Source organism: Uloborus diversus, chromosome 2 (assembly GCF_026930045.1).
Source record: "Uloborus diversus isolate 005 chromosome 2, Udiv.v.3.1, whole genome shotgun sequence".
NCBI classification, from domain to species: domain Eukaryota; kingdom Metazoa; phylum Arthropoda; class Arachnida; order Araneae; family Uloboridae; genus Uloborus; species Uloborus diversus.
Genome location: NC_072732.1, coordinates 127,680,032 through 127,700,065, shown reverse-complemented (window position 1 = coordinate 127,700,065; position 20,034 = coordinate 127,680,032). Strand labels below are relative to the sequence as shown.

At 33.8% G+C, this 20,034-nt stretch overlaps 1 protein-coding gene across 3 annotated transcripts in view; it reads left to right on the top strand.

The window, feature by feature from the left end:
- The first annotated feature begins 3,527 nt into the window (after positions 1 to 3,527).
- LOC129217328 (glutamine--fructose-6-phosphate aminotransferase [isomerizing] 2-like) overlaps positions 3,528 to 20,034 on the top strand; it is a 38,512-nt gene continuing 22,005 nt past the window's right edge. For all 3 annotated transcript variants that reach the window (XM_054851608.1, XM_054851610.1, XM_054851609.1), the window contains exons 1-6: positions 3,528 to 3,624; positions 9,483 to 9,590; positions 14,923 to 15,012; positions 16,857 to 16,982; positions 18,053 to 18,111; positions 19,031 to 19,159. In XM_054851608.1, the coding sequence (XP_054707583.1) occupies positions 3,618 to 3,624; positions 9,483 to 9,590; positions 14,923 to 15,012; positions 16,857 to 16,982; positions 18,053 to 18,111; positions 19,031 to 19,159 (519 nt within the window). In that variant the 5' untranslated portion in view covers positions 3,528 to 3,617. The remainder of the gene's footprint in view (positions 3,625 to 9,482; positions 9,591 to 14,922; positions 15,013 to 16,856; positions 16,983 to 18,052; positions 18,112 to 19,030; positions 19,160 to 20,034) is intronic.

The window sequence follows — 20,034 nt, the reverse complement described above, 5'->3', positions numbered from 1 at the left end:
TTCTATTGTGTACTAATTACCTTGACGGCGACAGCATAAAATCAATACATCTTGACGGCGTCAACATGTATGCAACGTTGTTATTGTAAGGTAATATCAATATTGATATTTTAAGATGAATGCAATGTTGCATACGTGTTGTCATTGTAATTTTGCTTTTTAATCTTTATGCAAGCTTTATGCAGTATGAAACACGTCAATATTGACGCCGTCAGTATAAAATCAAGATCTGTCAAGATTGATGCAAGAAATTTTGCTAGTAGTGTAACTAACAGTACAACACATATTTCTTGCTCTTAAAAATAATTCTTAGAATTAATTTTGTATTTTTAAAATAATTACCACAACTTTTTCTCATCATTCAACTGACGGTAAGTGCTATGATACATTTTTTCTTAGATTCTTTTTTGATGTAAATTTACTTTTAGTTTCGTTCAGTTTGAAAATATTTCCGTATTACTATAACTAGTTTGTATTAATTGGTGCTTGTCTTATTATCAATTTTTGTCCTACTATAATACGAAGATGTTGCGAAATTATTCTTATTAAATTATGTTTATGATTTGAGGTTCAGTATTTTTAATATATTCGTCAGATACGTATTTTTTATGTATTGCTTAAATTAGTGTAGTGTATTCAAAAATGAATGTTTAAAACATCGATGTTTTCTGATCGATGAATCAATACCACCGATGTTTTAATTTCTAACATCGATGTTTTGAAACATCGTTGTTTTGCCATCGATATCGCACCTCTAGTAGAAAGAATTTTCATCTGTCACATCTTGACGGGGAGCCCTGTGTGGCTGCACAGATTGCACGGCCTCCCGAGCGGCCCCAGATTCTGCTTTGACGAGAAGCGGCGGAGTAGAAAGGGGGCCTCCAAATTGTTGTGTGCCTTGGGTCTCATTTAGTTAGTCGGGCCCTGATCTGATTCCACCCATTTCATCTTCCACATGACCCATTCTCCTCAAAATCGAAACACTGGAATTCACTAAACGTAAATATCTAAATCATTAAAATATATTTCTTTTCTTTTCTTTTCTTTTCTTTACCATTGGGCTCAAATCCGGTTTGATGACTTTGCCATTGACTAAGGCAGATTTTCGATATTTTTTAGACTGGGCAAAAAGACATGAAACTGCCACCCTTACCCTTCTTTTTTTCAAATTTCTATTATCGAGTTTTAATTGAAAAGAAAATGAAGAAGAAAGCAAGAAACGGGGTACATTTATGAAACTTGAAATAAGTTTAACATTGAGGAATACTTAAAGTGAAAATTATTGCTTAGATGGCAACAAGGGTGCCCACCTTGAGGGGGGGGGGGCATGGCGCAGACTGAGCCATTGAAATTTTTAGGGGGGGGGCGGTGTTTTGATGGGTATTAATTTTTTTTGGGAGGTTGCGCACTTGATTGGGGAGGGGAGGGTCTTTGCGACATTTAGGAGGGTGCACCCTTGCCCTTCGTGGGGGGGGGGGGGGCATCCCTGGATGGTAAGATATCAAGAATGACAAGTTACAAGTTCGAAAAACGTGATTTTTAGGTGTGTTTTTTGTGATGTCCAGAGAAAGGACGAATGTGAGAGATCGGGAGAGCTCCCAAGAAAATTTTGGAAAATTAAAGGCTTAAAAACAATTTCAGTCACTATTTTGTGCTATTAATAAGTTTTGTGCTATTAGGGGAAGGGATGGGTAGGATTTTCTTCCTATTCAACTTTTCCGGAGAAATTTTCAAAATTGATGTCGAAAATGGTAATTTAAGGCAATTTTTCGTAACTTTATAGGAAAGGGAGAATGGGGGTGCCCTACCAATTTTTTTTGAAGTCGATTTTTGACTATTTTTGGTGAAGTTAGGAAGTCTGGTGCTCTTCCCAGATATTGTCTGAAATAGTAATGTTAAGAATGCAAATTTTAAGTTATCTTTAGGGACGTCAATGAAGGCTGTCCCTGAGAAAGTTTCCGAATTTAAATCTTATAAAGACGCAATTTCGGTCTAACTTTGGTAACAATTTTCGGAGAGGGTGAAAAGGTTAGGTGACCCCATCCCTGTGGAAATTTATCGAAATTAGAGTTTTAAAAATACATTTTGGGCTATCTGTGATGGCCTTATTGATCTGAGTATCTTAATAAATCAGGATTTCAAGTTTAGTCAACAGTGCAGAATTACAAGTAACAAGGTCAACACAATGCTTGGGTTTATCAATAGATCTATTTCAAAAAAATCTAACAAGGTTCTTCTGCCTTTATATAGGAGTTTAGTAAGACCTCATTTGGAGTATGCTGTCCAGTTTTGGTCAACTTATCTGAAGAAAGATATTTCTGTTTTGGAAAGGGTTCAAAGAAGGATAACTAGACTAGTAAGGGAACTCTCAGATTTAGATTATGATACCAGACTTAATAGGCTTAATATGTATAGCCTGGAACAAAGGAGAGACAGAGGGGACATGATTCATTTATTTAAATTGTCAAAATGAAAGATGTTAGTGGATTAAATTTTTGCACGGAAAGCAGGACGAGCGGTCATTGTTTTAAGCTATTTAAATATCAGGCTAACTTGGAAATCAGGAAAAACTACTACTTTGGTAGGGTCGTGGGCACTTGGAATAGCTTACCGGAAAAAGCGGTAATGAGCAAGGGGGTGGATAGCTTTAAGAGTACCATTGATCTTCATTCGGGACTAATACATTGACTAGGACCAGCCTAGCTGGGCCCTGAGGCTGGTCGTCACATTTAAATTTGTATATGTTATTCATTTCATCATTTCGGGATGGGATCGGGTCCAAAAGGTGCATAACTGATTTAATTAATAATTAGCAATAACTATTATTTAGCATAAAAGTCTTTGTATTAATTGCATATTTAGCAAAAAATAATCAATGAGATAGGCTAGTCTCTTTAATGCAAGCACTTGGGTTCCTCCCGAAACAGAGTTGCCGATCCCCCAGTGTTTGGTTCCCAAGTACGCTTGGCACTGATTTTATCGACTCACTGAAGGGATGAATGGTCAAACATGCCCAACCCGGGCTTGTTTTGAGCTATCCGCTTCTCCTGGTCGGAGGCGTCCATGTCCTGCACACACGCACGTTCACACACATACACACACACGACTTCACACACATACACACACACGACTTCACACACATACACTCACACGCCTACGTGCATACACACAGGTCTACGCACACACACAACTATGCACAAGTAACCGCCTAGGAGGAGAGGCAGACTTGGGGGGGGGGACAGGAGCCGTTTCTAGAAACAATATTTCCAATGAGTAGGGTCCTATCTCAGTTCGTGATTGCGAAAAACATAATTTGAATTCAAAATTTCAGAATTAAAATTAATTTTCTTTTTTTTTGTACATTCTTGTCGTCGTAGTAAGAACTGATTCAGCTCATGTAGTTATTAGCTCCATGAATCCAGCTGCATGAATGAGAAGCAGTCGCAGTTCTCGACTGTAACCGAGCCTTAGTACTAGTAGACCAATCAGCGTGAAGTTATGTGGAAAAGTTGATTTGTTGTTTATTGCTAGCTGTCACTTCAGTAGAATTTCTTTTCTAAACAGGTTGTTCCGGCGGTGCTGGTACCTTTTTGTGGCATTAATATTCAAAGGAAAATATGTGTGGTAGGTGAAGAATTTATTTTAATCAGTATCACTCCGACAAATTTGTTTAAATTAAAATTTAGCGTCGAAAGAGAGCACACTTTTAATTTTAACTGAGCGATTTATTATTATTATTATTATTTTTTTAAAGGAGAATATGATTACTTCATTTTGGAAATGATATTTACACTCATAAGTTCTGCACCAATCTCCAACTCTTGAGAACTAAACATTTGAAACTGATGAAAATTTTAGAGCATATGTTATTACACTTGATTTTTAATTTTTTGTTCTTGTTACAAAAATTATAATGAAGGATGTTTTCTCCTTTTTCTAGTTAACTTGCAGATATTATTCTTTTTTTCCAAGGTAGTGGATTCCAACTACAGTTTTTGAGTAATTTTCAAATTTGCTATTTTTTGATATGCGTTCAGTAGTAAATCATTTAATAAGCTGGTGAAAAAGAAAAAAGATACACATTATGATTTGTGTAAGACATACCTCTATTGATAATCTCTTACCTGTCATTCTTTTATATGCTGTATGTATTGTTCAAACTGTCAATCTTTTTCATTTTTTCGAAAATTAAATTTTTATTCTGCCCATACTTAAGGTTAGCAGCTCGTACCAAGAGTGTCCATATAGGGGAGCAAGTGGGGACTTAAGCCCCCCCTTTAGAAGTTAGAACTTCCTAAGGTGCTTTTTTCTTTGCAAAAATGTAATAACTTCTTGAAATCGGTTTCCATGGTGAAAATATCTGAGCCCCCCCCCCCCCTTGTAATTTTGCATATGGGCACCCTTGGCTCATCCTCTTCCAGTCCTCCTGTTGTAACTCTAGAAAACTCCATGTGGTGACCAGAGCAGAATAGTCCCAACGTAATCCATGCGGGTCGTAAAAGGCGACTAAAACGGATACCCAATCTAAGGTGGGAGGCACCGTGCTGATGGATGGATGGCATCTGGGTTGTATGATGTCTAAGCGGTCCCCTCGAAGAACTGGGCAGAACCTCATTGGTACAGGGTGGTTGTGCTGGTGTTGAGCTTTTACCACTTCCCAGCTCCTTTTTAGCTGGATACTGGCTTGAAGGAAAGAGCCAGCAACCTTGCTGCTGGAGGAGGTGAAGGGTGCAGGCCTGCAACCCACCGACACTGCAGTAGGGGGGCAGGGGATACTTATTTATGTATAAAAATGCAACAGGCGCAGGCAGGAGAGGGGAGGCTGTTACAGAAGGCAAAAGCCACTGGGCCAGCCTTTCCCGAGAAGGTAGGAGAAACCAAACGTCATTGATCAGAGGTTTCAACTCCTTCCCCTGCACAAACTGCTTCATCTTAAAGAGTAAGAACACGTTAACCACAGTCCTATACTCAAGCAGTGCATATGTTTAAGATGGCTTTTGTGAGAGAAACCTTCCCGTCGGAGAGGTTATCTCGCGATGATATTGAACATATTCAGCGTGTCTTTCTTTTTAAGGAGGACAGACCTGATTCTCTCTGAGGATCACATGCTGAAAATGCAGTAGGCTTCTTAACAAAAATAGTATTATTAATGCTTTTGGTCTTCTTACTGGACTTTGCACCTTAAAGCATCACCTTGCTAAAATAGGTGTCAGTAATGATCCAATTTGCAGAGGTTGATCATTTATTTTGTGCATCTTAACAGTTTTTTATGTTGAATGAAGTGGCTTTTTCATGTTTTAATTACAGTAAAAGTATAGTTCTTAATTATAAGAAACTTTAATGTTTTGTTGAGGAATGCTTTAAAGCAGTTTGAGGGGTGTTTATAAGTGTCTTAAAGAATTTGGTATGTTTCAAAAAAAATTGTATACATACCCTTTTCTACAGCGCGAAATTTCAACTTACGCGAAGAGTCTTGGAACGCACCCCTCGCGTAAGTCGGGACTTGACTGCATTAGGAAGGCTTTTGGTCTTCTTTTTGGACTTTACACCTTAAAGCGGCACCATGCTATAATGGGTGTCAGTAATGATCCAATTTGCAGAGGTTACCTCTTTAAGGAGGAAACTACTACTCACACCCTGTGTGATTGTGAAGTGTTTTCTACCTATGGGTTTGAACACCATGGTCATCATTTACTTGAAACATGCAAGGTTCATGATATTCCTTTTAGGTGTTTGTGGAATCTGCTTCAGCTACTGGTGTGTTTTAAGACTTCTGTTTGGGGACCAATACAATAAACCTCTGGTCGCAGTGCTTGGTTCAGTTGAGCCCCCTTTTCGTTCATTTCAATTCTAGAAAAATAAATATTTTAAAACATAACATTGTTTCATTGTTTATATAGTTATCAATTTCTCCCCATTATTTTGGGAAATAGAAAGATTTTTTTCTCAAAATAGTTTGAAATGTTAAAAAAAAAAAAAAAAAATCTTCAGATTAGTGTCCCAGCACCCCCAAGCATTTTTCGGAGGCTTCCCCCATCTCTTTAAGGGAACTTTTAATGTACCTTGCCCTATTCTTTTCATTTCTCAATGTGCTTTCTTTGCACCTTTCATTTGACATGAAGCAGTGAGAAGCAAAGGGATGCCAAAATTGAGCATTTGGGCATAACCAGTATGAATGGTAGAAGAACTTCTCTGTTTTGGTGCAAGAGATAGTGCCAAGTAGTAGGAGCCAAGGGTGCCCATATAGAGGGGCAAGTGGGGGATCAAGCCCCCCCTTAGAAATGAGAACTTCCTTGCTTTAAGTGCTTTTTTATTTGCAAAAATGTATAAAAATTTCTTTCCTAGACATAAATGAATAAGTTATTAAAAATGTCAAATTTTAATATCTCTAATCTGTACTGAAATCGGTTTCCATGGGGAAAATATTCTGCTAAAACCATGGAGAAAATTTTTGAGCCCCCTCCTTTAAAATTTTGCATATAGACGTCCTTGGTAGGAGCTGCAGTACAGCTTGATTTAGGAAAAAAAGAAAAATCAATGAAAGCATACCTGGGATCTGAACTTTAAAAACATTTTACTCAAACTTCAAAACATCCCCTTACATCCCTTTGCTTCTCACTGCCTCATATACAGTGATGGCAAATTGGGGAGGGGGGGGGGACTGCCCCCGCACTTTTTTCATTATCAAAGATTGCCTTAACGTTAAGATTTCAATTTCAAAACATTCTGGTGATATAACCCGAACACTACTATCAAAAAATGCTGTTGTTTAAAATTTCATTTTAAAACTTCAATTTGAAAGATTTTCGAGGAGAAAATCCCCAAGCGCACTCCTTTGTTTCTTTAAATTCAAAAATGATCAAAAATTACGTTTTAAAGACCTGCAATTTGAGGAAAAAATTCAGGAAGAGAACTCCCCTAGACGTAAAACTGTTTTTAAGACTCCAATTAAAAAAAAAGAAGTCTGGAGATCTTCTTCTAAAGTTCCCAAAGGAAGTTCAAGACTGAGTTCTTGGGATTTCATAAGTTCAAAAAAAAAAAAAAAAAAAAAAAAAAAAAAATTTACTGGAAGAACTTACAAACCCTTTCCTTCCTCCTTCTGAAATAACATTTTAAAGATGTTTTAAACTTTACAAAGTTTTTTGAAGAACCCCAAACCCCTTGCTCTAAGTTTACTAAAGATGGTTTAAATTTGTGTCTTTAAGACATCATTTAAGATTTTTTTTTCAGGGAAGAGCCTTCCTTATCCTTCCTTACATTACCAAAGATAGTCCAAACTTCTTCGTTTTCATTATTATTAATTAGACTTAATTGGGGGAAAAAAACATTACGGAGACAACGTAACGGGGACGAAATTAAGATTATGAATTTCTTAGAGACTAATAATCTGTTGACTAGTTTTCAGTATGGTTTCAGGAAAGGTAAATCATGTGCTAAAAATTTATTGCATTTCTGTGACAAGGTTACCTTGACTTTAGATAACAAAAAGTGTGTGGATGTTGTTAATATTGATTCTCAAAAAGCTTTTGATAAGGTATCGCGTGTTGCTCTTCTCAGCAAACTAGCTAATGTAGGAATAGGAGGAAAAACCTTACTTTGAGTTAGGACTTGGCTGACTGGAATAAAACAAAGAGTAGTTGTAAGAGGAAATCATTCTAAATGGAGTGATGTTTTAAGCGGGGTTCCTCAAGGATCAGTTTTAAGGCCTCTTCTGTTTATTATTTTTATGAATGAGATTGATGAAAATATTTCTGGAAACATGTATTGTTTTGCTGATGATATAAAAGTTATGGGGATTGTAGAGAATGAGGAGCAAGTAAAACAGCTTCAAGAAGATTTAGATCATATTAGTAAGTGGGTGGGCAATAAGTGGGGTATGGCAGTTAATGTAGGGAAATGTCGAATGCTACACTAAGGTCATGCAAATAAGCATACAAGTTATTATTTACAGGGTTTTGTCATTAGTCAAGCAGATAACATTATTGATCTGGGTATCTTAATAAATCAGGATTTCAAGTTGAGTCAACAGTGCAGCATTGCAAGTAGCAAGGCCAATACAATACTTGGGTTTATCAATAGATCTGTTTCAAACAAATCGAAGAAGGTTCTTCTGCCGTTATATAGGAGTTTAGTAAGAACTCATTTAAAGTATGCTGTTCAGTTTTGGTCTCCTTATCTCAGGAAAGGTATTTCTGTGTTGGAAAGGGTTCAAAGAAGGGTTACTAAACTAGTAAGAGGACTTTTGGATTTAGACTATGATAACAGACTTAATAGGCTTAATATGTATAGCCTGGAACAAAGGAGCGCCATAGGGGACATGATTCAATTGCTTAAATTTATCAAAATGAAAGATGTTAACGGGTTAAATTTTCTCACAGAAAGCAAGACAAGGGGACATTTTTTTAAGCTATTCAAAACTCAGGCTAACCTGAAAATTAAGAAAAATTACTTCTTTAGTAGGGTTGTGGGCACTTGGAATAGCTTATAGGAAGAGGTGGTAATGAGCAAGGGGTTGAATAGCTTTAAGCGGGCCATTGATCTTCATTGTGGACTTATAAACTGACTATGACCAGCCTAGCTGGGCCCAGAGCCTGTTGCTGGTCGTCACATTTGTATTTGTAACCCTAGGAAAACTCCTCTCCATTCCCAAGCTGTTGACTAAATTGTACTAAAGCAGTGTTTTTAAAACTACAATTCCGAAAAATTTACGCGAGAGAACATCAAAAGCACCCAGTCACTCAAGATAGCCTAAAATAGTCTCCCGTTTCCTAAATTTTTTTTTGCCCCCACCCCTTATAGGCCTCACTCGCCGCCAGTGCTCATACATCTCCCCCCTTTATCTTTTCCACTAAAATAGTATGGGAATAATATATACATTAAATTAAATTAAAATTTCAAAAATAATAAAACTTAGTGCTGGCAAAACTTGTAAATTTTTCGGGTTCAATCTTTTAGCATGTTATTTGCTAGAATATTTTTTTTTAACATAAGGATCAATTTTCAAATAGAAACTTTGCAACTGCAATATTTTAATTTCGCAATTGATATATTTGAATTTGATTTGAATATAAATAGGAAGTTGTTCAGTTTTTAGCATAATTTATTAAAGGATACATTAAACAGATTTTTATTATTTGAGTTAGTAAAAATTGCCACAAATTCTTGACAAATGTAGCATTACTTAAGTCAACTGAATTTAGAAAATGCTTAAAGATAAATTACACTTGCAAAACTACCTGGTTACTTTTCGAGAAAAATACTTCATTCTATATTAGGTTCTATCACTTATTGAAATGAAAATTTATTTCATCATTCTAAACATCACACAATATGTATTTTTCTCAATAGTCTCCTTGAATAAACTTCTCTTCTTGGGTTTATTTTGAATTGCTGGTCACTTTCACTATTTTTTTTCTTGAATCTTTAAACCTTCAAATAAAGTGTCTTTGCAGCGACTATTTATTTGAAAAATTTATTTTTAGGTATATTTGCATATCTGAATTATTTGGAGCCTCGATCCAGGAGAGAAATTTTAGAGTTTCTGATCAAAGGTTTGCAACGACTTGAATACAGAGGATATGATTCTGCAGGTTTGTTTAGTTATGATTACTTCTATCAACCCATTTTGATTTAAAAATATAAGTATTCTTGTAGGCTAATGTGGGGCAAAGTGAAATAATGAAATACTTACTCTGTTCAGTGCTACTTGCCTAGTAATATTTTAACTACCGTATTACCCCCTTTTTAGCCTGGTATGCCGGATAATTCGAGATTTATTTTGCAACAAAAGAAATTTTCCCACTCAGTTCCAATCAGAAAGCAAACCACTGTAAGGGGAAAAAAAAGTCCCGAAAGTAATCTTCTTTAAAAAAAAATTGTGTATTGCATATAATATGTGCTTGTTATTTATGGTAGGTCAATATTAACAGATTTAATTACACTGGCCGGAAAAAGCTAAGGTACAACATATTTTTCTAAGCTCACCATAAAAAGAAAATGGCAGTAACAAGAAACTGTATAGTTTGCATGAATGATAACGAACTTTAAAACTATTTATGAAAAGAAAGTTGCTACTACTTTTATTTTATAGAAAAGAGCATATTTTTATAAGTGAGAAAAAAATATGCAAATATCAAGCTTTTGTACTTTTGTGTAAGTTGTGTTGATTTTAAACTGTTGTTGGCAGTTAGGGTGACAATAGTCAATAGAGTTTAGAAAATGCCTCAGAGACGTCATTTACCCGACTTGTTAGGAAGGCAGTTACATTAATGGGAATGGGATTGTTGCAGGCTAATCTTGCTAGACTTTTCAATGTGTCTTGTAGTGTTGTTTCAGCGACTCAGTATTGATACCAATCCAAAGATTCTGTGTCTAGAAGACTGTTCCAAGCCGATTAGGAGCTACAACATCTGCAGATGACCATTTTTTTAGTTCTTTTGGCCCAAAGGAGAAGAACCACCACTGTGCCGCAGCTCGTTGCAGACCACTTTATAGCATATGGAAGAGGAATCTCTGCTATTACGGTGCGAAATCATCTTCACAATGCAGGTCTGTATGCAAGACGAGTGTGTGTTCCCCTCAACGGACTACAGCAAAGGATCCGCTTACACTGGGCAAGAGAACATGTTTCCTGGACCCAGCAGCAATGGGCTTATGCACTCTTCACAGACGTGTCCAGATTTATATTGGAGAGTGATTCAGAGTGTTTACTGATCTGGAGGGAACAGCGCAATAGATACTGTCAATCCAACACTGTTGAAATACCACAGTTATAGAGGTGGTAAAATTATGGTTTGGGCAGGGGTCTCGCTGACCTGCATGTGCCCCATGGAGGAGCTCTGACTGGCTTGAGACATCGGGATGAAATCCTTGATCCATATTTCCGCCCATATACTGTTGCTATTAGTTATGACATCATTCTGATGGATTATAATGCGCGACCTCACCGAGCTCGGATTATTGAGGAGTATCTTGACTGTTGAGATAGCCAGCTCGATCTCCAGACGTGAATCTGATTGAACATATCTCTGAGCCGATCTTGGCAAACAGGTTGATGCTTTAAATCCTCCTCCTAGGTTGATATGTGAGCTGGAACAAGGTGTACTCTCTGTGTCTGGTCTTCACTTCCTATTCTGGTGTCCGACAACTTAACAAACAGCATGGAAAATCGATGCCATCAATGAATTCAAGTTCGGGGGGGACACATTCCTTATTAGAACTCATTTTTGTATTGTTTCTATGACATTTTACTACATAACATTGTGATGTTCTGTTTTCTTCAAGAGTGGACTCTTCCGTAAAGATTGCTTTTTGTGTTATAAATCGTTTTTGCAATACACTTATATAAATTTCTATGACGCATTCAATAAAAAACCATTCAATGCATATTTCCTCCAAATTTTTTGTTTCTACGTTCATTCCTTTACAAATAAGACGCAAAAAACCCATTGTACCTTAACTTTTTGAGGCCAGTGTATATGCCAATAAAGTAATCAATTCAGAAACAATCATTGGTATATTGAGATTTGTTCATAATTTTTTAAAATTACTTTAGGTTCCTTTTAGGGAGGTTAGTTGAATTTTTATTTATTGAATAGCTATGGTAAGTTCTTTAGCACTGGTTTAGGGGCGGTAACTTACTGCTTAAATGCTTGCTTAGTTTTAATTTCATTTTTATGAAAGTATTTGTTATTTAACAATTTTTTTCTTGTTAAAATAACAAATGACATTGCAAATAAATATTTTTACAAAATTAAACTGTGTTTTCTTTTCTAATAGTATATGTATAGAACTTATATTTATTTTTAAGCTGAACATATATTTTTTATAGCATTTTTTTTCCTTTAACTCTATTTTTTCGGCAAGCCCAAAAGCGCCAGGCAAGAGTTACTGAAAATATCGTGACCCCCGAATTATGCGGTATGCCGGCTAATTCAGGGTAATGCGGTATGTAGTAACACATGTAAGTCGATTCCTGTTTGAACACAATTCCCTCAGAAAATCAAAGCATATGATAATGCAAGCAATTTTCAAAATTGATACTTATATTGTAATATTTAGTCAAAAATTATTTTTGTTATAATAAAATAATAAAGTAGTTCTTTTTAACATTTTAAACATTATTTGACATCCACTAATACTCGGTGCAATACTTTATCTACTTATATTAAGCTTGTTAAAATTTTGGTAACAAGCTAGCTTGTTTTAAATGGTACAATTAGTCAAATGCAAGCGGGGCAAAGAGGATGGGGCAAAGTAATATAGCTCGTTCTGTTTAATTATTAGATCATTTATTAAATCACTTATGTATTCATATATAAACTAATTTATGTTTGTTCCTCCATTTAATAATTCACCCCTTTTCTCATTTATCCACTCATTTTCTCATTCATTCACTAATTTATTCACTCATTTAGTTTTTCTCATGCACTAATTAATTAATTTATTTGTTTATTGCTTCATTATCTATCCAGTTATTCATATATTCTTTTATTTACTCATTTAATCAAAAATATTTTAAATAATAAAATAGAAAATATTTCATTTGAAAAATATTTAATTTTTCACTTTGCCCCATGAAACATACTTCACTTTTCTTCAAGGTGTAAATTTACTTCCAAAAAATGAAAATTACATTTCAGTGCCAGAGTTATTATAAAATACGTTGTTCTTTCTTTACAATCTGGAATTTTCAAAACAAAATTCTAATTTGTTCATTTCTAAGGTAAGATATCTTAACTATTTCACTTTGCCCCACATTCCCCTATATTCTTCATTATTCCACAATTTCAGAGAAGCAAAAGTAAATCCTGATATTTGAGAGTAAAATTAATGGAGGCCTATCATTTAGGACGGTCAAGGGGGGGGGCGACTGCCCCCCAGCTTTGAGAAATCAATGTACTGCAGAACCTTACTTATCTGGATCAAATTTAAAGCTTAAAAAAAGTTCATGCAGATAATTTCAAGTTATGATAGTAAGAAGGTAACTAAAAGTACACAGAACATTCGCTTTTTGCTTTTTAAATTTACTGCTCCTGCTTAGATTGAATGATAAATTATAGTATTCTGACAAACGCCACTGCGTCAGAGTAGCCGTGCTTTATTGAAATAACACATATGCTTGAACCAGATGGCAGTGAAGCAATTCTTTACATGTTAAGAAAAAAATGCTTTGAAATTTTTTATGTCTTTTAAACAATTCTGTGTTACATGAAATACACTGCCAGCTCAATCAATTCCAGTCGAGGACTGCAGTTTCATGCTTATTAACACTCATCAGGCCGGCTTAGGAAGTGATTGAGCTGGAAGTGGAAAACCTCTTAAGGAAGCCAAGAGAGCCAAACAAGTGATTGAAGTAGTACTGGTAGCTAATGCAGAATTAGCTACCAGTACTACTTCAATCACTTCCTAAGCCGGGCTGATGAGTGCTAATAAGCATGAAACTGCAGTCCTCGGCTGAAATTGATGGAGTTGGTGGTGTATTTCACGTATTTCTGCCTTAGCCCTGGCTATAGTGCTGTAACTTACTGAAATTCTGTGTTATTTTGCTACAAACAAGAGTTTTTTGTCATAATGAGACTGACCGGATTATCCAGATTTTTGATTGCCTTTGGTCCTAGTTAGTCTGGATAGATGATGTTGCACTGTATGTGAAGCGTCATGTTTTTTTTTGCTTTTAGTTGCATGAGTATATCCAGTTGGTAATGAAAGGCCTGGCCTGAACTTGCATTGATAAATAAAACATTCAGTAGGCTAACTCTATTCAAAAAATATCTGAAAATGTTTTAGTAATAGGTGAGCTGATAATCTAGTTTTTGATATGTACATTTCTAACCATTTGATAATAGAAAACAATATGAATACCTAATTAATTAATTACATAGACAAAACTATTGATCTTCTTTGTCAGTTTTCTTAATTTCTTTCTTTACAAAATCATTCATTTTGGCAACTAAATGGCTAAGTTATTATTATTAGTTATTAAGGTATTATAAGTTATTAAGGTATTAAATTATGCGCTTACATTTTTCTTCATTCGTAGGCTCCAAAGGTGAACTTTTAAGTTTAGAATTCTCATTACTAAAAGTAGCTGCAGAAACTGAAAACTCAATGTTTCTTTTACTGATGAATGATATTAGTCTTCTGTTTTTATTCTACAATCCCATACATTTTTGTACAAATGGTATGTATGGAAATGAAAAGCAATGAATATGTGATTATAAAATCAAAATTAGGGCAAGCATTTAATTAAATCTAACTTTATAATAGTTAAGAAAATATTTTCTGAAAAGGAAGTCCAAATAACGAGCTAGTGCGTTTTGGTACCAATGCACCCCAGACAGTAGATATCAAGGGAATATTTTTCTTTAATACTTTTGCCAAAATGAAAGAACCATTGCTCCTGTAAATTTTAGACAATTGCACTTTTTCTCATAATTATATTAGGTTTTTCTACTTTTTTTTATTTTGCTGCCGTTCACTTTAAAAGTCCATTTCCACTATGGTCCTGGTACTATAACAGCACGATTCTGTCCTATGATCCAGACTGCACCACATGCAGGCTCTACCAATATGCCATCCCCCCTCATGGAGATATAGGTTCACTTTGTATATTTGTATCTGTGGTAAGGATTCAGAACTGTTTTGTTATAGGTCAATTATACTCAATTTTGTGGTTGCTTTTAAAGCCCCTGTAATGCATTACGACAAAATCTCTTGAATGACTTTAGAATTTTTTTGATAATTACTTAAACAAGTTTATGATGTTTCAAAATTTTTTCAGTAATTTTATTTTAATTTTGTCTGTTTTCTTGATACTAAAAGTTGTAATGTAATAAATTCTTTTAAATTTCAGAAAAAATGGTAGTTTGTGTTTTAAAGTGAGTCACGATATTGAGTTATATCTCCATTTTATTTCTTTAGGTGTTGCTTTTGACAATGATTCTAAAGGAGCTGCAATTCAAATAATCCGTCAAAGTGGCAAAGTAAAAATGTTGGAATCAGAAATCTTTGGTAATAATTTTGATTTTAAGTTATGATTAAAATTTTGGTTGATGTATTTTTTTTAAACTAAAATCAACTTGACTATCTTTCTATGGTTGAGTTTTTTGGGGGAATGTTATTATTGCAGGAAAAAAAAATAATTGTAAACTGTTTGTTTTTAAGGATTGTAGTGTTTTTTTAATCATTTTTCCTTTCCACATTCAACGAAACTCATACTTTACATTATCTCTACATTATGCTTGTTTCTAAACAGATAAAAGATTTTTAATGAATGAATTTTAAATCAGAACAGAATATTAATACATTTTCAAGACTCTTGTATTGATAGTGGTCTAAAGTCTAAAATTAGTATAAATGCTTTATTTTGTTGAAGAAAAGACTTTTTTTTTAAACATGAAAATAAGATCAACTTACGTGAGTCAATTTATAGTTAGAACTGGCAGTCAAATTGCTAGTGTTTTTTTCAGATTTAGACAGTGCATTCATATGAATTAAAATTTCTGAATTACTCGAAACTTTCTTATTCTTTCATTAACGTTTTTTTTTTTTTGAAAAAATCATTATTTGAAGTCAAAAAATAAATGAAGTGTAGTGACACCAAATCATATTCATGCCCAATTGCTTTCAAAAATTAAAGTTGGGTCTTAACATTGACTAGTTTCCTTTGATATCAGCATGTATGCAAATTTCCATTTTGGTCACCCCTAAATTTATTTTAATTAGTTACTTCATGATTTCTGTAAGCAAGGTTAGACTATATAATGAACTTTGGACCAGATCCTGAACCTCTGCTCAGCTCCCCCCCCCCTCCAACAAACTCCCTATCTTCTAGTTGGTTTGTTTTACTTTATTACTTTACTTTAAGATATTAATTAAAATTAAAATATGAATATTTGGATGTGTGTATTACTCATCTTTTTAGCTTCTGTTAAATAAATCAATCTATAAATAAATAAATAAACATATTGAAATTATTTTACTGGTAGTGATTTTTAAGGCCCTTCTGAACTATGGACCAGGACCCAAACCCGATATGACTGTCAGGACCTGTCTGTACCTGTATTTATGTATATATATTTGTAGGTATCTTGTATAACTCAAGAGTTGTTAGTTATAAGGTTTAAATTTTGTGTGTAGGACGTACAATATCTAAATCTATCTTACACACCTACCATTTTGATTGCAATCGGATTTACAAAAAAAGTGTTCTGTCTTGCTTTTATTTATTTATTTATTTTTTATTGTGGCAAATCAATGTTGAGTTCACGTTTTTTCATCAATATATTATTTCAAAGTCGTTGCTCAATCCAACTCTATAGATAAGTGCATCAATGTAAGAGTGAAGGCTTTCACATCCGGTGTCAATATTATTAAAAGATTCGAGGCTGTTGTGCTGTGGTCTGAGTGTAGTAATTCCAATTGTTTTGACCACATCTGAGGCGGTCATCTTCATTAGCAATGTGGATGAAGCAATTTCTTAGCTCTGCAGATGCGGTCGAAACATTTGGAATTACTACACTTAGACCATGGCACAGCAGCCCAGAATCTTTTGATATTAAGTGAAGTGTTTAATATTAAGTGAATTTGTCTTGTGCTAGTGTTTGCAACAAGTTCTTCCTATTGTTTCGTTATTTTGTTCTATGTAATTTAAGAAGCTTTTTTTTATTTCTAAAAAATTCTTAGTGTTAGTTATTAAATTAGATGCCTTTATTGCTTAAACTTGATACGATTTTATTTATTATATATTGGTACATAATTTTATTGGAGTAAAGAGGAGTTACTTACAAAAGAGTTATATAGTGTTCACATCAGATTTTAAGAAACTTAAATATTTCTTAATTTTTAAATTTTAGATTCCAAGGAAATTGATTTTGATCAACAGTTTGACGTGCATGTGGGTATTGCTCACACTCGTTGGGCTACTCATGGAGCTCCAAGTGCTAATAACAGTCACCCTCAAAGATCTGATACAACTAATGGTTAGTATTGGTACTTGCTATTTTTTTAAACTCATATTAACACTGTAAATGATTTTTCTGATTATAATTGGCAGTAATGCTCTATTCCTTATTGATTCAAAAACTTAAAATAAAATTTTCATTTAAAATTTGCCAATGATAGATTTCTTCCTTGTCATACATTTCCTTATCATAATGTCTGATAAATAAGGCTTATAATAGCAACTGAACTATTTTTGTATCTCTAGCTTTAAGTTTTTACTTAAAGACTATTATGGTAAAATTGTATTCCAATCCAAAGGAGTTTATAGAGCTCAATTTTTTCATTAACTGCTACCAGTAGCATGCTATATTTTTTGGACCCAAGAAGTTTCATTATTTTTTGAAAGAATTTTATTTAATGTGACTCTTATGTTCAAAATAACAGTAAAACATAAACATTGTTATGATAAATTGCTTAATCAGCTCTCTTTTTGATTTTACAAAGGGTAAAATCACATCATTTAAACTGAATTTGAATATGAAAATGGGAAAAAAAGTCCCTTTTTTTCAAAATTTTTCTCAATTCCAATAACTTTTAGCTGTAAATAATTGTTCAATGCTTTTATTTTTTTTTTTAAAAGAGAAAAATAAAAGTTCTACACCTAAGGTTGTTCTATCACAAATACATTTTCTTGGAAAAAGCTAAGTGTGCAGAGATTAAAATGATTTTGTTCTCCTGTAAAATTTATAAAAATAGATTGAACTAGTTTTGATGCTAAACATCTGAATATCTCAGTCAATTTAAACTTAAGTCCTAATGAAAAATTAAAAATTATTTCAGAGTTTTAAATTCTGCAGAAGATCCAACTCAATAAATGTATAATTAGTTTTCATTAGGAAAAACTAGTTGGAACTGACAGTAGATTTACTAACCCAACCTAATTATTGTATTATTAATTTTCATTTAAAAAAAATTGTCGGAAATTGACTGAATTTCTCTGTCAATTGCCTTTGTAGACTTAGATACTTTTGCTTGTATGCTAAGTACATGTAAATTTATTCATAAAAATTGTAACCTCTCTTTGGTGACTAATATATGTTTTTTCCAGAATTTGTTGTTGTTCATAATGGAATTGTAACTAACTATGAAGATGTTAAAAAGTTTTTGGTAAGTTAATGCTATTAATTCTTCAGCATTGAACTTCTTTTCTAAAGGCCTCTAATAAACATGAATAATTTATTCGTATTTTTAAATTTGTATTTAAATTTTGTTTCGTTTAATGCTAACATATCAAAATGTTTCAGTTGTTCCTATGACATTTACTTTTTTTTGGGGGAAAAGATGTTTTAAAGCTATGCTGCTAAAGCATTTTATGCTGGAAGGAAGCGTTTTTTTTTTCTCTGAAGGAATTAATATTCAAATAATTAATTTTTACTTGCAAACATGAAAATTGTGAAGTATATTATATTTTCAAATAGTTATTCATCTCTCTATCTTAGTTCAAAGCTTTTAAATGAAACTTTGTATTTACAGTAAAAAAAATAATACTATGTCGCTCTTGAAAATACAGCTGTTATGCAAACCATGAACGTTGCAGGAGGGCGGAACAATTCATTTTTTAAATTTTGAAACATCTTTGATTGTGAATGACAATATATATATACATATATATATATATATTATAGTGTGTAAATAGGGATTTAATACTCATAGCAGTTGAAACGTATTCTGAAGTGCACATATACTAATATATTCTGAATATTAGTTTCTTAATTTGTGAAATGATCTATATAGCATCAAAACCTGTAAAACGCAAAAGCTCTGTTCCCGCGGTGTGCGTTATAACGGTCTTTTGTTGTATTCCACTTAAAAAATTTATATAAAATGCTTCCTGGCAATATAAATGGCCAGGAAGTTTGGAATGCATTTGGGGGGGGGGGGGGGGAGAGCTTAGGAAGTAACTGCCCTGGAGAAAAATCTGGTAGCATTAGTGCCTGGAAGTAAAAAAAAAATCAAATTGCCAAATAATTTATAAAATTTACCATGCATTAAAATAACATTGAGATAAATTATTCATTACTTTCAGGTAAACCATGGTTTCAAGTTTGAATCTGACACTGATACTGAAGTCATTCCTAAATTAATCCAACATATTCATAATATGAACCCTGATCTTTCATTTAGAGAACTCGTGGAGCAAGTGATACAACAGCTGGTAAATATTTTTTTGATAATTGTTGTTCTGATGTTGATCACTAAAATGCAGCGGTGGCGAGTGGGGCTTATAAGTGCGGGGGAATTTTTTTTAAAGGAAATTGAAACCTATTTTAGGCTATCTTATTATAGAGGCTTCTGATGTTCTTTCGCGTACATGTTATGAAATTGGATTTTTAAAAACGTGGTTTTTGTAGAGTTTTGTCAGCGTTTAGGGTACTGAAAGGAGTTTCCAGAGTTGTCTTTGTAATGTATTTTTTAAAAATAAAGTTAGTTACTATTATCTTTGTCTTTACTAATAATCGAGGTGAAAGTCTCACTGGATATCTGGATCTCTCTCTGTCTGGATGTCCGGATCTCTATCTGTCAGGATCTCTGTGATGTGATAGCGCCTAGACCGTTTGGCCGATTTTCATGAAATTTGGCGCAAAATTAGTTTGGGGGTGTGCACCTTGAAGGGATTTTTCGAAAATTCGATTTTGTTCTTTTCCTATTACAATTTTAAGAACATTTTACTGAGCAAATTATTATAACGTGGACTAGTAAATTACCAAATTTTCCTAATGTGGAACCATAATATGGGTGACCAAATTAACATAGCAAATTGGTGAGAAATTCTCCATCCATTATTTGTAAATATAGAGACAAACCAAATGACCTTTTAGTTTTCTACTACGGCAAAGCCATGCGGGGTACCACTAGTTAATAATAAAACCGAAGAAGTTTGGACTGTCTTTGGTAATGCAAAGATAAGGAAGACTCTTCCCAGAAAAAAATCTTAAACTGATGTCTTAAAGATGCAAATTAAAGCCATCTTTAGCTAACTTAGAGCAAGGGGTTTGGGGTTCGCTCCTAGAAATTTTACCAAGTTTAAAA